At 37.2% G+C, this 16,753-nt stretch overlaps 2 protein-coding genes across 4 annotated transcripts in view; both read right to left on the bottom strand.

Annotated features, from left to right (window-relative positions):
- Window positions 1–3,665, bottom strand: part of LOC139946612 (dynein axonemal heavy chain 2-like) — a 78,310-nt gene extending 74,645 nt beyond the window's left edge. Inside the window, exons 1-5 of the mRNA XM_071944326.1 lie at window positions 3,465–3,665; window positions 2,599–2,770; window positions 1,679–1,791; window positions 1,053–1,401; window positions 150–314 (exon numbers count right to left, since the gene is read on the bottom strand). Coding sequence (XP_071800427.1) covers window positions 150–314; window positions 1,053–1,401; window positions 1,679–1,791; window positions 2,599–2,743 — 772 coding nt within the window. The 5' untranslated portion in view covers window positions 2,744–2,770; window positions 3,465–3,665. The remainder of the gene's footprint in view (window positions 1–149; window positions 315–1,052; window positions 1,402–1,678; window positions 1,792–2,598; window positions 2,771–3,464) is intronic.
- A 5,476-nt stretch (window positions 3,666–9,141) lies between these two features.
- The window catches only part of LOC139946490 (receptor-type tyrosine-protein phosphatase F-like), a 51,092-nt gene continuing 43,480 nt past the window's right edge, over window positions 9,142–16,753 (bottom strand). For all 3 annotated transcript variants that reach the window (XM_071944164.1, XM_071944165.1, XM_071944163.1), the window contains 8 exons: window positions 16,261–16,546; window positions 15,939–16,032; window positions 15,502–15,578; window positions 14,656–14,790; window positions 14,191–14,316; window positions 12,988–13,142; window positions 11,764–11,899; window positions 9,142–11,423 (listed from right to left, as the gene is read on the bottom strand). In XM_071944164.1, the coding sequence (XP_071800265.1) occupies window positions 11,358–11,423; window positions 11,764–11,899; window positions 12,988–13,142; window positions 14,191–14,316; window positions 14,656–14,790; window positions 15,502–15,578; window positions 15,939–16,032; window positions 16,261–16,546 (1,075 nt within the window). In that variant the 3' untranslated portion in view covers window positions 9,142–11,357. The remainder of the gene's footprint in view (window positions 11,424–11,763; window positions 11,900–12,987; window positions 13,143–14,190; window positions 14,317–14,655; window positions 14,791–15,501; window positions 15,579–15,938; window positions 16,033–16,260; window positions 16,547–16,753) is intronic.

Genomic DNA, 16,753 nt, shown 5'->3' on the forward strand with positions numbered 1-16,753 from the left:
CTGGTTCTTGATAATTTACCTCTACTTCGTCTCGGTAAAATAATCAAGCACGCAGGCCTCGTTTGGTTTAAACCACTAGTTGAACACCTCTTCATCACACATTGATTCCCTTATTTTAAAATGCTCCTTATTTGATTGTAGTTACTTACTCTCTAGTCTCTGTACAAGTTCTTTGTTTTTAGCTGCTTGATCTGGAGAGACATTCAAACCCTCATTTGGAATGTACAGCACTGTATGGCCCTGAATCTTGTAATGTGTATCTGTAAGGCTCGCCATGAAGCGATGGAGCTGAGCAGAAAAGTCGTTTTTTATGCCTGACAACAGAAGTGTTAAGGATAATACTTTGAGTTTTTTTTTTTTGTATTATCAATTGGTAACATTTTAACTAACCTTTCTGTACAGTTCAATTTTTTGTCAAGTAATATTATCATTACATGTAATACAGTGTATTTAAAGGGAGGGTACGCGTTTGGTAATTGTCAAAGACCAGTCTTCTCACTTGATGTATCCCATCATAAGCATAAAATAACAAGCCTGTGAAAATTTGGGCTCAATTGGTCATCGAAGTTGCGAGAAAATGATGAAAGAAAAAACACCCTTGTTGGGACAAATTTGTGTGCTTTCAGATAAAGAATAAAAGACTTCTAGCTAGAAGTCTTTTAGTATTTTAGTGAGAAATTACCTCTTTCTCAAAAACTACGTTACTTCAGAGAGAGTCGTTTCCCACAATGTTTTATATTGTCAACAGCTCTCCAATGCTCATTACAAAGTCACTTTTAAAGTTAATATTTGTTTTGAGTATTTACCAAACGTGTACCTTCCCTTTAAATTATGTTTGCACATTCCAACCTTTTCTGATTAGAAAACTACACAAAAGAAATACTTGTTATTTATATAAAAAGCTGGACACAATTTTTTTTGAGAAACATCTCTTAGTGCCCAAAGCAACTGAAGCGTTCGAAAACTGCAAGAATTCAAATCAATTCACACAAATCTCAAGTGTATTTGATTATCAATCCAGTACACCTTTAAGATTTAATAAAAAAGGATACTGTCGGGCCAAGATGTGTTTTCAAAGAAAAGTGGCGCATAGATGCTCTGCATAAGTCGCAAAAGGCTCTCAATGTGGCCGCTCTTCACAGAACCGTACTGCACCTCCTTGTCAATGTTGGACGAGTCTATTGCCATTCCTTCTTTGCGTATGAAGTAACATATCTCCTCTACAGCATGTGCAGGAATCTTGTTGTCCAAGACAAGGCCAATCTGTGTATCAACATATATGACCAACAAACGAAATGGATTCCTTGAATTGAAGAACTCCTCAATGTAGTTGTAATGTTCTGAAGTCCACATCTCTGGTGTTAAAGCACTTAGTATAACATGCTCCTGCACATACTTGATCTGTAAAAGGTTAAACAGAAGGAATTTTCCAAATTTAACTAACAATAATTTTAAGGAAAACAGTCATTGTAATCATAGAGAGATTAAAAACAATTTGTTCTCAAGTTCTAGAAAAAACTTTGAGGGAAAGTAAAAAGGTACACAACTAAGCAAACATGTAGACCCTTGTACTTTTAAAAGTTCTCTTTTGAAGGTCGTACATGCCCTAGGTTGTCAGATTGCCATTGTCATAATATGAATTTAATAAAGATACTGGACAAAAGAAGAAAAGTCTTACAAAATCAACTGGCTCTGGAGCAGCCAATGTCACCTCATTGATACCTCCCTGTTGAACTATGTCTGAACTTGGTGAAAGCTCTCCATTCATGGTATGTGATGACTTTGGCAAACCTGCACATGAACAAGAAATTAACGTTATTTTCCTGTCGATGCTCATATACTTACAATGTACATCACATTGCTAACACTAAAGCATTACAGGATGATACTACATGTATCATAGAGTTATATATAAGAACTAGAGGGCGCACTGGTGATGCTGCTTGCACAAACAAGACGGGACGCAATGAGACACGCGCGCCATTCTGTACGCGCGTTGAATATGAAGTGCACATTGGAGTTTGTGTTTATTGAACGCTACGCCCGATGCTGTTTTGTCAACTTACAAAATGGCCGCGCAAACACACGCTGTGCGATGCTGTTTTGTCAACTTAGAAACTAAGAACTAGTAGTTCTAACATCTCCAAATGCATCGTCTGTAGACAACGCGTCAACACGTCAGGGAATCAGACTCCTTCACCAGCAACACTGGTGAGGGGTCAATGTCACCTGCACCACCACTAATCTCATCTATCTCATATCTTGCAGAGTCTGTGGTGTTTAATAGTACATGTATGGTGAAACAAGAACTACACTCAAGAGGCGCTTCTACAGCCACCGATCCACGGTCAAAACCAAAAAGTTGGATACACCAGTTAGGACATTACTTCAATCTTCCTAATCACTCCATTTCTGACATTATTTTACAGGGCATTGAGGCTCTCAGGCAACCACAGAGAGACTGTTTGTTTCAGTAGGGAGAACCTCTTGATTAGGCGCCTTCAGACTATTTGCTTCGCTGCCAGAGGCACTCTATAAGACTTCAATATGTCTAACCCCTACCTGGGTGATTCAGTCAAACAAACTAAATTTACTTACTAGACAAACTTGACTTTTGTCTTATTAATGATGCTTCATCTTCTGATTTCTCTGCAACATCGACGCTATCGTGGTTTGTTTCCTGTTTTTCATCATCTGGTGGAACTGATGGTGTTATGGTACCATTCATCTCTTCTTGATCCATCTTGCTAATTTGGCTCTATCGTCCTTCCTGATATAATATGAGCACAAACAATTAGACAAATTTTTGTGTAAAACACAAATACAGCAGAGCGTATTCTGAGGCATTCTATTGGGCAGCTCAATCTGAAGGTTGTGTAGATTGTTGCCTGAATGACAACTCAAAATAGTGGAATTTGAGCTATCAAATGATTTCGGTGGGCAATTTCTTTTATATGGCCTCAACATTAAGAGTAAGACATATTTTTGTACCTTTGTAGAAATGCCTAAATTACCAAACCTTTTTGAATTTTGCATCAAGTGCAAATATAAATAACCAGTGAAGCCTTACATGCGTTTCTATGTTTTGGTCAAGGGAGAGGAGACTCTTTGCTTGGCAAATAAAACCAAAAATTTTGTATCTAGCCTAGGGACTGTTTACATCGCGCACAGAGAGGTAACAGATCTGTCACAATTTTAGGGACACCTCGAACATTGAAAACAGAACCTCCTTACCTACGATACATGCTGTAGTAGGTACACTCACTCAAAACACCATTGGGTACATTATATATACATTTAGGATAAATGGGAATAAAAGTTGGGGCTCGAAAATATGTAGGGTATGTGTGTGAGGGTTGATAACAGATGAGCTAAGCTGTATGTACGACGACGACGAATGGCAGAGTTGCAGTTTGCAATTTATCATCATGTTTATTAATATTATGATTATGTTTTGTACATACCTGAACAGGCGTAAACATAAAAATAGATGATCTGGCAGCCACTCAGATCGGACATGGATCAGTCTAGCACAAGTGGGACCACAATAGCCACTCTATGTAGCTCTGACAGCACTGTCTGACAGAAGGGGAACTGGAAGTGCTACCATCATTCCTAATCCACGGCGAATTCTAATGCGGGTGTGTATGTCATGCACAATTACACTGACTGAACGTCCGTACAGTACATGTCCGCTGTACCAGCAGACAACCGCCATAATTTCTCCTTAGCAACAGCAAACATTATGTCAACCTAGCGGGATGCCGTCCTTCGCGCGGCACACGGTACCAGATGGACCATTCTTTTTCTGCAATGAAGTTGGGGTGATTTCCATATAGCGCATTGACGCGTGATCATAAAAAAAGTTTATACCTCTCTCTTTTGGGTGCACCCAAATAAATAAAAGTCCTATTCAACCAACGCTAAATGGAAAGAATAATACAAAAAGCTTTTCTCTGCAGCCTCTCAAGGCAATCGCTTTGTGATTTTGTCAAACAACGAGTGCGTATCAACTGGTGGAAATTATGAAATTCTGGCCAATACTTTTTCACTATAGAGCGTATTGAATAACCCCTTTGTTGCTATGAAAGTCACCATCTTGTAGAGCAAACCTTATGATGAGCTTCTAAACACGTACATCAAAGAAGCAAGCAACACGCAGCGTTCCCAGTTGATCATTGATAAAGAATTATAATAACTAGATGGACCCGCGTACATACGCGCCATTGCCTGTGTAGAAAAAGTTTTTTATTCGCCATGGACTTGGTAAAAATTCAGTTCGAAAGGCATTGCGCAGAAAATAAACATGCGAGATAGGCTATGGCGGCCCTCATGCCAGAACCTGCGTATGTACGCGCGGCCGATCTAGTTATTCTATTCTATATCTATGGGTTTGATTTATACGGCACATGCACGCGCACACACGCACACACTCACAGACGCCATGTTGTAGGGGCAGATATTTGAGTAGTGATGTCATATATTATTCAATACGGTCTATCAGCGATGTGACCTGTGACATCACATGTTTACAAAAGAGCCACCAAGCCTTGACTTCCTGCAGGCGTGATTTGTACACAGCCCAATGGAAGAAAACAAAATCTTATATTTTGAGGCTGCACTGTCTGATTCTTATCAAATTTTGATATGATAAAATAGGCGGGAGCACATCTCAAAACTTTTCCAGCTTTTACTTTCATAACTCAGATGTGTGTGACAATTATGACACAAAATATAAACTTTCCCATCTGTGCAGTATCTTGCCTGCCAAAAACGCCAAAGAATGTACAAGGTCACACTTAATAATGTAAACAAAGGTCACATGGTCGATTTGTTTGCTCAAAGTACACTTTATTTTCATTGTGCAGAAGATATCAGCATAATAAGTGTTTTCATCATATTTTATTTACTTTGTCAATATTTTAAGAAAACACAAACAATTAGAAACTTTTCAACATTAAAACTGCAAAAAACGTCCTTGTTTTGTTTTCTTTCTTGAAAGTACATGATAAAGGATTTTTAAACAAAACTTCTTAGATAGAAAATATTTAAAATGGCTGTCCGTAAAAAAAAGTGTTATTTTCTAACTAGGGTGGGGTGGGGAAAGGATCGGTAGCAGTTATAGTGTTAGCAATCAAATGTTGAGATACATCGAATGAGAAGACTGGTATTTTACAATAATCAAATGTGTCCAGTGTCTTTAACATTTAAAAGAAAATAATAAAACTTCTCATGGCACCCACAATTGATGAACAAGGTAGTTTGACAAGTGGCCAATATTCCTTCACAATTTGATTGCTCAACAAGTGGTCAAACTCCAGTGAGCAAAATAGGACTGATGAACATGTTACTGCCATCATAAACAAGAAATATTATCTTCAAGTGCGCGCTAATCCTCCAATCAGATTCGCAGAATGGAGTGGTGATAAAAACCTATATTGCACGGCTAATATCACTACCATGCGTATTGTGTGTTCTATGTCAAGCGCCAAGTTTGCTTGAAGATAAATATGTTATCACACGCGCGCTCGTGGAAATACGGAAACTATAGCGCGTCTGCGCAGAAGCGCTTGTGTGATAACTTATATTGTTTGTGTTTATCCTCACACCAATGGCTGTAAAATCACTGTATACTTGGTACTTTCCCCGTGTCCTGTTATAAACAAATCCACATCATGTTACTCAGGTGGGTTTGGATGTTAACCCATACCTTTGCCAATCTACACCAGATGTCTTACTTGTAGACCGCCAAGATTGCCAGATAGGTAGTGGCAGTTCAAATCAATTTCAAAAAATTGCCTATAGGAACACGTTGACTTGGATCAGACGAGTTGGTCAATAAAAAGCGTTTGGGACCGTCTTGTATAAAATGCATATGGTTGGAAAGATGTTTTAAAAGTAGAATACAATGATCCACACAAGTTGCCTCGAAATTGCGTGGTTTTCCCTTGACTTTGTAAACTAACACGGCCGGCCATTTATGGGGTCAAAAAATTGACTCCCATAAATGGCCGACCGTGTTAGTCGACGAGGTAAAAAGTAAACCGTGCAATTTCGAGGCATGTTTGTGTGGATCATTGTATTCTACTTTTGCAACTTCTTTCTACCCATATGCATTTTATAACAAACGGTTTCAAAGACCAACTCGACCGATCCAAGGCAACGTGTTCCTTTAAGCATACAAAAAATAGCACTTGCACTTTCCGCTACTCTGGCAATTGTTGCAGTATCTCCTGCTTAAACACAGGATTGAACCCTGCCTCTACATGTAGCTTCTGGGCAATCTGTCTTCAATGGTAAAAGGTCTATCGTCGAAACCCAACCAGAGGAATAAGTCTGTGGATTTCTGTATACCGTACCAGTCCTTCTGATTTAAGGTGTGCGATCGCACCCGCACGCCATCGCACGCCTAAAAGCTTACCATGGAGTGCGAATAATCACACGCCTGATCCCTCTAAAATACACGCCTTGGCATTCAGTTTTAGAAATCTGTTTTAACGTAACCAAAATCACACGCCTGTGTTTTCAAATCAGAAGGACTGCCGTACTTTACACAAATCACCCAACAGGTTAAACCAAATAAAAATTCCTTATCCCAGATGCACCTTTAACATCTATGAACAAGATGGTATAAATTTATTGACAAATTAAACACTTGATTTCACATTTAAAACCAACTTGAATAAAACATGAATTTCATTAAACTAATCCAGCATTACAAAGCACTACAAGGTACATTTCAACATTTAAACAACGTTAATACAGAAGTACACGTTAATACGTACATGTTCAAACGCTCTTGAGACATAAAAAAACAAAAACCAATAAAAAGTAAACAATAAATAAATAAATAGAAAATAAAAGGAGATAAATCAATAAGAGGAAAATAACAACCATGTCGATTTAATGAACTACATGCTGCTTGGTCAATTTACAGGATTTATCAAACGCAAGATAATGTACAAATCAATGATACAATCGGTCAACTTTTTTTGCATTATTAAAAAATCATTTGTTTAAACATAACAAATCAATAAGTTATGTTATTGCAATGTCCCACTTGTTCATTGTTAAAAACTAACAAGTACTGGAACAATCAACAAGGAATACAAAATAGAATACATGCCAGCTTCTGGCTAATGAATACAATTTCATGACTAAAGGCAGTCGACACTATTGGTAATTACTCAAAATAATTGTTAGCATAAAAACTTACTTAGTAACGAGTAATGGGGAGCTGTTGATAGTATAAAACATTGAGAAACAGCTCCCTCGAAGTAACATAGTTTTCCACGAATCTGAATTTGAGACTTTAGAATTAGATTTTGATATCCCCAAATCAAGCATCTGAAAGCACACAACTTTGTGTGACAAGGGTGTTTTTTCCCCCATTATTATCTCGCAACTTCGCGACCAATTGAGCTCAAATTTTCACAGGTTTGTTCTTTTGTGCATTTGTTGAGATACACCAACTGAGAAGACTGGTGTTTGACAATTACCAATAGTGTCAAGTGTCTTTAAATAGTAAAGGAAATCTGTAACTATAAAAAGTATGATGTAAATATTCATGAATACGAAGAGGTAGTATCAAGCAGATAAATGTTTAGGCTTGCATTTCTTTTATGGTCAGGAAACTAAATCTTGAAAATTTTTTTTGTTTAGTACTGGACCTTGAACCTTTTGAAGCTAATCTTTCTCTCAATGGTTTCATTCTGATGACATTTATCAGATGAGAACTTAGTATCAACTAACAAAAATGGGTTTTAAAAATCACACAAGCTTTAGTAGTAGTGTTCGCCCTCACAGTATTTTCAAATTGTGCATTTTTGTAAGGAAGCAACAATATTAAGTCAATGATGTCCTACAAAATGTTTTCAATTTAAAACATGAGCTTTGGTTATTTGGGTAAGCATTGGTTGGGCATTGTCTTTATGGGAGATGAACCATTCATCCACAGATCCACAGTACATTCCTTAGTTTGAACACAACTTGCAGCAATTTGTATTAAGTCACCTGTCATTAAAATGGTATCATTGGTTGTCATGACAACTATCACCAATGCCCAATTTCATAAAGCTGCTAAGTAAAAAGCTCAGTTCTTTACAAGTCTGCTTGGAAAAGGGTTGATCACCAAAATTACATATACAAAGTATCCTGTTTAAGACTCACTCCTGGGTTATCTTTTCTAAGCATGAACTTGTTGGTAAATGTTTTTTTTCTACAAATGCTTCAGGTGGGGTTGGGAGGTATACTTTACAAAAACTGGGGGAGGGGGTAGGTGGGGGGGGGGGGGGGAGACATGATAACACCATCTACTTATAATGCCACTGTGTGCATATACCTGCATTGGGACAGTCTGAATACAAATGCTGGTCTATTATTGTCTGTGCACAATACAAACTATTTTTGTCACAGTGTTTTTAAAAACAACACTTGTATTGCATTTATTTTCAACTTTTTGTGAATATCTTTGTTACTTTCTGAGGTACCTCCACCTTTGTACTTGTGTACATACGCGTACATTTATAAACATCCATTCATAAATACCTCAGACAGTTTTGCTATTCCTATGATGGAGAGCGCGTCACGTGGGTGTGTATAAAGCATTGTTTATGACCGGTAAAAAGTGTTAATTCATGGGCATGACTGGCGACCTTGCACCTGTTCTTATAAGACAGTTTCTTATTCCTATTGGTCGAGAGCAATGGCTGAAACAGTTGTGCCACATCACGCGATACGCGCAACGCACACAGCATTCCCTTATGAGGAGTTGTTTACCCGAGGGCGGCATTCCCTTATAAGGAGTTGTTTACCCGAGGGCGGCGGGGGACTTTACCATTCAACAATTATAATTTTTGCATTTATTTTACTTTTTGACCAAAAAGTGATGATGTTTTTGACCGAAAAGGTATTTATGAATTGGAATCAAAGTGTGTTGAATCGGTTTTCAACTAGTGGTTTAAACCTGCCGAGGCCAGGTTCTTTATAATTTACCTCGACTTCGTCTCGGTAAAATTATCAAGAACCAGGCCTCGTTGGGATAAAACCACTAGTTGAAAACCTCTTCACCACACATTGATTTCCTTATTTTCTTTATACATTCATTTTTTAAAGTATTGAGTACACTGTGCTTTTCACACATCAGAGTATGGGCATTCTGTATCCCTGATGCATCGAGTACACTGTGCCCTGATGCATTGAGTACACTGTGCATTACACACATGCATGTATGGGCATTCTTTATCCCTGATGCATACTTAACTACAAAGTCGTTGCCAGAAACAGCTGCTCAAAACATAGGATTGAATCTACATGCTGGGCAATCTCAGTGGTCTAGTGGAATGACATCTGCTCTATAATATGTCAAAGGTCATGGGTTTGAATCCAACCTAAGTGACATCCATCTTTATTTTTTCCCCAGAGTACTGAGTATGTGTTTAACACGCGCTTACATGTTGGTCGACCCAAACAATATTCTACATCGCTAAATTATTTATTTTATACCTTATCGTCACAGAAAAGGTTTTGTTGCTTGAAAACAGTCCAGGTGTATGAGGCATGACGGTGACAAGATAACAAGCACTGAGGAGGGGGTTGAAGATAATTGGGGAAGCATTTCAAGACATGGCAAATCCTCATTCAACAAATTTTTAACAAATAATTTGGCAGAACTCTCTTTACGCAATATAAAATATAAAGAAAAACTTATCTTAAAAAAAGTACTGACATTATGACCAGTGAAAACATAAAAGACTAAAAATCTACTTTATCAACAGCTATACTTTATGTTAGTACTTAAAAAATTATGAATACCACGATCTATATGTAATGCATCATTTTGCTTCAAAACAGGCCAAATATCACAAACTAATTCCAATACTTTTAAACTTTATACGTTATTTTACAACTACTAATCTGCTGCATATGAATTCATCATAACTACGGTGGTATGCACTCACTACATAAACATGAACAAAATCACATACTTTTAAAATGAGGTGAACTTGATATAGTACCCCCTTTCAAAGTTTGTTTGTTTGTTTCACAGACTGTAACTTTGTAGTAAATAAAATGTTTTTTGTGTATTAAAAATAACAACCCAGCACCATTTTAAAACCTCCAAGGTGGAGACTGATCAAAAATATGGCTACACTATGAACACAAACAGAGATAGGTCCACATATACTAAAGGACCATAAAAAAAACCAAATTGTTTACAGTATATTTCAAGAATATCATAATGTTAAAATGGTAAGCTACAAATAACTATGGCAATATTATTTCCCCTTGAGACTTATGGAGTTATTATCATCGTATTTATTTACAAAGTTTCGTTTACATAATTGTTTCTACTTTTCAAACATTCTAATTCTTGTTTTTGAGTTTGCTTTGTCCAAGGTTTAGAGTGTGAGATATTCACAAGCAACCTTTGACCTCTCTGGTGTTTGAACTCAATGTTTTAATCCACTGCCCATACTAACAACAGTGTACTTGCTCACTGTTTCAATTAAAATTCATCCTACATGTATGAAGTCATTCTTATTCATTGGCATTATCACATTTGGTGATATGGTGATAGTGCATGAAAACAGAAAATTCATTTATCAAATTAATTCATCAATTACGGCTGCAAGCTGAATACATGTATAACCGCTGTTTTCACGTATTTCAATCTTATATGTGCATGTACATGTACCACACAGGTTGTTGTTTTTTCCCAACAGCAAAAATTACTCAGGCAGCTAACATAGCCCAGTTTATGTCTCTTTGAGAAAACCAATTGATATCCCATAAAATGCCTGCAGAAACACATGTGAAAACAAGCAGTTTGAACACACAATGGCCAATTTAACTAAATGTGTCAAAAAAAAGGTAAAGTACTTTTTTAAGTAACTCTTTTAAGTACTATTTTAAGTACTTCTTAAAAGAACTACTACTTGGCAATGAGAAAGGAATCGGTTAATGCTTTCAAAGTATTGAAATTACTAACATTCCATGTCAAGCAAATGTGTCAATCTATTAAAGTTACAACAAAAGTGTGCGATGCTCTCTTCTTTTTATCAATTAAGTACTGCAGCTTGTCTAGTAAGTCTTGCTTATTTTTAGTTAGGCTCCACAGCAAAATAAGTCTTTTTGAGCTATGGCGGACGCGATAGGGGTGTACTGTTTGGTTTGGGTGTATACACACAAGTTTACCCAAATCTTTCAAAGTGTAGTAGCATTGTGTCTGCGATATCTCAAAAAGGCCGATGGCATTGTACAGTTAGTAATTCTCTCATAAAACGACACTTTGCCTCCTGGCTGTCCGTACATTCTGTGAACTGAAGATGCGAGTACACCATTAGCTCGCAGCAGATTTATGTGAAGTGATCAAATGATCCAAGATACTCGAATGCTGCACGGTAGCAGAACTGGTACTGGTCCTAGACACAAACATAAACACATGTGATTAATAATAACAATAATAACAAATACTGTGAAAAGTCCTGTGAATTTGAACTGCCTCTAGCTACCAGGCAACCTTGGTAATGTAGTTGGTGAGACACTGCTCTAGAATTGCAAGGGTCAGGGGTTCGAATCCCACCCAAGAAACATGCCAGTGATATTTGTTCACAGGACTCGGGAAGGTACTGAGTTTGCAGTGCTAACACACATAAATTTGGTTTGATATTTTTAAGTCTTGCAGGAAAAAAACCTACCACATGGGTCTAACACAAGGTAAAAGGTCAAACAAAATAAGGTTAATTTTATGTACACACTTACCTCTGTCTGAACCATAGCTGGGCGTTGAGTTCTCAGTATCTTGACTGTCTGGTACATGTCCACTACACTCTCAAATCTCATTCGTTCCAGAACAATACTCAGAGTAATGAATACACCAGTACGTCCAACACCAGCACTATTTGACAAAAGCACATTCAGCAAAAGATGGTGTCAGCCTTATTCATTTTAAGCAAAAGATGGTGTCAGCCTTATTCATTTTAAGCAAAAGATGGTGTCAGCCTTATTCATTTTATATAGGATTTGAAACTTTGCATGGTGGAAATACGATATAGAAAGGTTTGCGGTAACACCATGTAATGACTCTCTCTAATGAGTTGGGATAGTTCTAAAAAGAACCGTTGGTTTCAACTCGACGTTTTGATCAGTATGCTCTGATCGTCTTTTGGGCTTTCTCCAGAAGACGATCAGAGCGTACTGATCGAAACGTCGAGTTGAAACCAACGGTTCTTTTCAGAACCACCCCAACTCGTTAGAGATAGTCATTACATGGTGTTACCGCAAACCTTTTTATATCGTATTCATTTTATCCTGAGGTACATTATGTTTTACGAACCCTCATACTCTTTAATATCATCCACTGTGGTTTTCAATCACAAATGAAATATGAAAATGATATAGGTAAACAAAAATTGTACATCTACACAGAGCACTACTCCGTTGTGCACCTTTACTCCACAACCTTGTCCCATGGGACAAATAGGGAGGGAATGATTACTTTGTCCCAAGCATCTTATTCTAATAAGTATTGATTGCCGCCACTGTTTTTTTAATTTTTTTTATTCACCAGTAGAGGGTGCAAAACTGACAAGCTCGGTGCGACTGGGCAAGTCTAAAAACTGGATCAATTGGTGTCTCGAAATCAAATTCATGGGAAAATATTTCTTTCTCGAAAACTCTGTTACTTCAGAGGGAGCCGTTTCTCACAACGTTTTATACCATCAACCTCTCCCCATTACTCGTTACCAAGTAAGATTTTATGCTAATAATTATTTTGAGTAATTTCCACTAGTGTCCACTGCCTTTCAGTTAGGTGTCTGGGATAATTGGAAAAGAAACAATTTTCAAAGGCTGTGGCCTAAATTCATACAAGCAAGAATATTTCTTATTGGTTTCTGTATGGTGTCTGTATATAATCTTCAATCATTATTCTGTGTAATGTTAGGTACATTAATTATTTTGTAATTTATAGAATGAATGGATTACCTGCAGTGAACTGAGATGGGGCCATCCTGCCCAAACTGTTCCTTGGTTTTATGCACTTGACCAATGAAATCAATGAATCCTTCACCAGACTTTGGTACCCCCTGATCTGGCCAATCAGTGAACTGAAACTGACGAATTGTTCGTGACTGTCCATCCTACACACATAAAAGCCAAATGCCAATTGAGGTGGGTTTTTAAGTCAATTGAGTTTGATCATTAAAGGGAAGGTACACGTTTGGTAATTGTCAAAGACCAGTGTCCTCACTTGGTGTATCCCATCATAAGCATGAAATAACAAGCCTGTGAAAATTTGAGCTCAATTGGTCATCGGAGTGGCGAGAAAATGATGAAAGAAAAAACACCCTTGTTGGATGAATTTGTGTGCTTTCAGATAAGAATAAAAGAATTCTAGCTAGAAGTCTTTTATTATTTTAGTGAGAAATTACCTCTTTCTCAAAAACTATGTTACTTCAGAGGGAGCCGTTTCCCACAATGTTTTATACTAACAACAGCTCTCCAATGCTCGTCACCAAGTCAGTTTTTCAGTTCATATTTGTTTTGAGTAATTACCAAACGTGTACTTTCCCTTTAAATGCACTAACTGAATAAAAAATTCATGAACAATTTGAATTAAATTAATTTACAGGACATGTACACATTCTATTACTTATTCAAAAATGGGAAAAAAAAATTGATGAGGCTTGAAAACCTCATCAAAATTTGGTCAATTGAAGCCGTTATTTTAGCTCATATCAATTCCAAGTTTAAACAAAGCTATTTAAAGGAACGTTACAGAATTGGTATAAAACAAAAGTCGTGAAGATCACAGATTTACATAAAACTTACACGGTTTAATAATAATGATAGTTTGTAACATCCCTTTAAATATTTCTGTCTGAAATGTCATAATATGATGAGAAATAAATAACGTAACTTCGCCTTTGAAGTTTATCGCTCAGTGAGCGTTTTATTCATTTTTATTTTGGCATCGATGCAATGCAAAATTTGTAATCTGTCTTTCACTATTGTCTCGTGACCCAGATGGCCGATCGATCTCAAACCTCTACAGGTTTGTCAGTTTATGTATAGTGTGGATTACATAAAGTGCCTACACGGCCAGCAACTGTTTTGTTAGCGAAAACCAATTCTGTAATGTTCGTTTAAGCTAATTAATTTTGATCAAAGAACTATAGAATAACTCACCCTTGCATCAGTGACCTTGAACTCTCGCAAGATATATTGGGGCATGTTGTATTCCGACATAGGATCAACAACAAAGTACTGATATCTGGCAGATCTTTCAGCTGGCCAATACTGATGACATTTCTCCTATCACATAGAGAAGAAGAAATACACATGTCATAAATAAAACAAACAGATATTCTAAACATTTTTGAAAACTAACTTAAAGGGTGTATGTCCTTTTTGTAGGACAAAATATACAATGTCCACAGATTTACACTAAACTTACACAGTGTTAGTCGACGAGGTAAAAAGAAAACCACGCAATTTCAAGGCATATTTGTGTAGATCGTTTTATTCTACTTTTCCAACATCTTTCTACCCATATGCATTTAATAACAAACGGTTACAGAACGCTTTTCAAAGACCAACTCGACCGATCCAAGGCAACGTGTTCCTTTAATTTTAAGAATATAGTGCTCTTACCCTGCCCATCTCTCTCAGCTTAGTCAGCATGACGATAATAGTAGAATTCTGCTCCCACAACATTCTCCAGAAATCTTCAGTTGTCTCTGCAAGTGGGCCTTGTGTAGCGATGTAGGAACTCTTTTGCTTGTATCCCTAAACATAACAATTAAATGGTTAGGGAACAAAGTCTGCTACTAGGTATTAGTTTAATAGAGCTTATGCATTGACGTCATCTAGCCGCCATCTTAGAGAAAAAACGTTGACGAAACAATCGAGACGCACGGATTTGTATGCGCGGCGCACAGTATAGCCAATGACCGCCTACTTTTGACCTCTAGGTGAGGGCGCCCTACTGAAATGACGTCATGTGCATAAGGTCTATATAAGGATGGTCAACAAGCCACCAAGTGCCCATTGTACTTCATAAAGGTGATCTAGATGTCATCCAAACACTTTGTGGTTGGACTAGCTAGTCCAATTAGATCAACCTAGCCAGGGAGTACCGTATCTCTAGTCAATTTTCTATGTCTAAACGGCAAAAATTCATATAAAAACAGTTCAACCCCATGTGCTGTTGACACACAGCATTCTTCCCCTCTATATCTGGAAATTTAGAAAAAAAAGAAAAGAAAAAAAGGGGGAATTTCCAGCCCAAACATTGATAAAAACCGACAAGAAAATCAATGAAACATGTGTGACTTTATCGTGTATTGAAGCAAAGTATTGTGGGATACATTTCAAGATGAGCAAAATGGCAAAAACTTCACTAGAGAAAATCACATGGCTCGGCGTTCGTAATGTTTTGCTTTGCTAGGGATAACCACGTAGCTTGGCAGATATGGGCAAACTGTAACCATTACTCACATCAATATGGCTTGCATTAATGTAGTCTGAACCTTCAACTCCGCGTATTGGCTGCAGACACACACGAGTTGATTCATCTGAAAAAAAACAGTTCAACAAAAATGTTATAAGAGCGGCCCCTATAAAAAGAGTCTTGAAACTTGTACATGAAAGTTTGGGCTCGCTCTAGAAGTCGCACAACTCACTTCCCAGTAAAGGGTTGTTGAAAAACAAAAGCAAAAATTTCAAAACAACCCTACCATTATTCATCATCAAGAATGTTCCCCCAAGCAAACAAATATTAAAGTTCAAAAATATTTTATGTTCTTTTTATTTTGTTTTTTTCCCCCAAAAATGTTAATTTCCCAACCAACCTACACTATTTTTCCCAGAATGCTACTGGAAAAAAAGATTAAGCCTAGGGTTGCCACAACAGTAGCAAAAGCAAATACACTTACATGGAAGAATGTTGACCAGTCTATTCTTGAACTTGTTAGCAGGTAGATTAGCACTCACAAACTTAGACGGCAGTGCTTTCTGATTAGCAAGGCGCTGTAATAGACAACAAAATTGGATGATCTCGTCTTATACTGAAAACTTTGGGTATTGTAAAAAATAACAGAAGGAAAACTGTCAAATTGTTTTTCTCAAAATGGACGTGAAACACAGGTACATAATAAAAAGCCAACTCCTTCTGAAACAAAATAGCAATACGAATAAATTGAAGAAGTATGTTTCATTTCAAAGACTGTCCTGTTCTTTATTCACAAATCAACCAACCTTGAATTCACTCTCCATTCCTGTGATGGTCTCGCCTGGTTCTGGTTGAGTCAGTTTCTGAATGTGAGAATACAGATTTCTTGCAGGTACTTCTGTGTTGCCACTCAGCACGGCTTCTAACAAGGCCTCGTGGATAAAGATGTATTGCTCCTCTGTCTGTACCATGTAGTTACGTTGTGCCCGCAGACAGGTCACATGACCGTAAATGTCAACTGTCTTCTCGTGTTTGATTCGTTCCAACATAGAATCAATGACGATGAAAGCTCCAGTGCGACCAACTCCAGCACTGTAAAAAAAAAAAAAAAAAAAATTGCTCATAAAAAATCTCGTTCTGAAGACTACGATGGTCACAGAGTTTTATTTCAAAAATCCAAAGGTTGAAAATCATATTGACAATAAAAACAAGTCTTACCTATAGAATGTTTTTTTTCATATTATCCAAAAAAATGTCCAAGCTCATGGTCTTTGTTTCCTCAGTGTAACCGGTTTAACC

This window comes from Asterias amurensis, chromosome 13 (genome assembly GCF_032118995.1).
Source record: "Asterias amurensis chromosome 13, ASM3211899v1".
Classification (NCBI taxonomy): domain Eukaryota; kingdom Metazoa; phylum Echinodermata; class Asteroidea; order Forcipulatida; family Asteriidae; genus Asterias; species Asterias amurensis.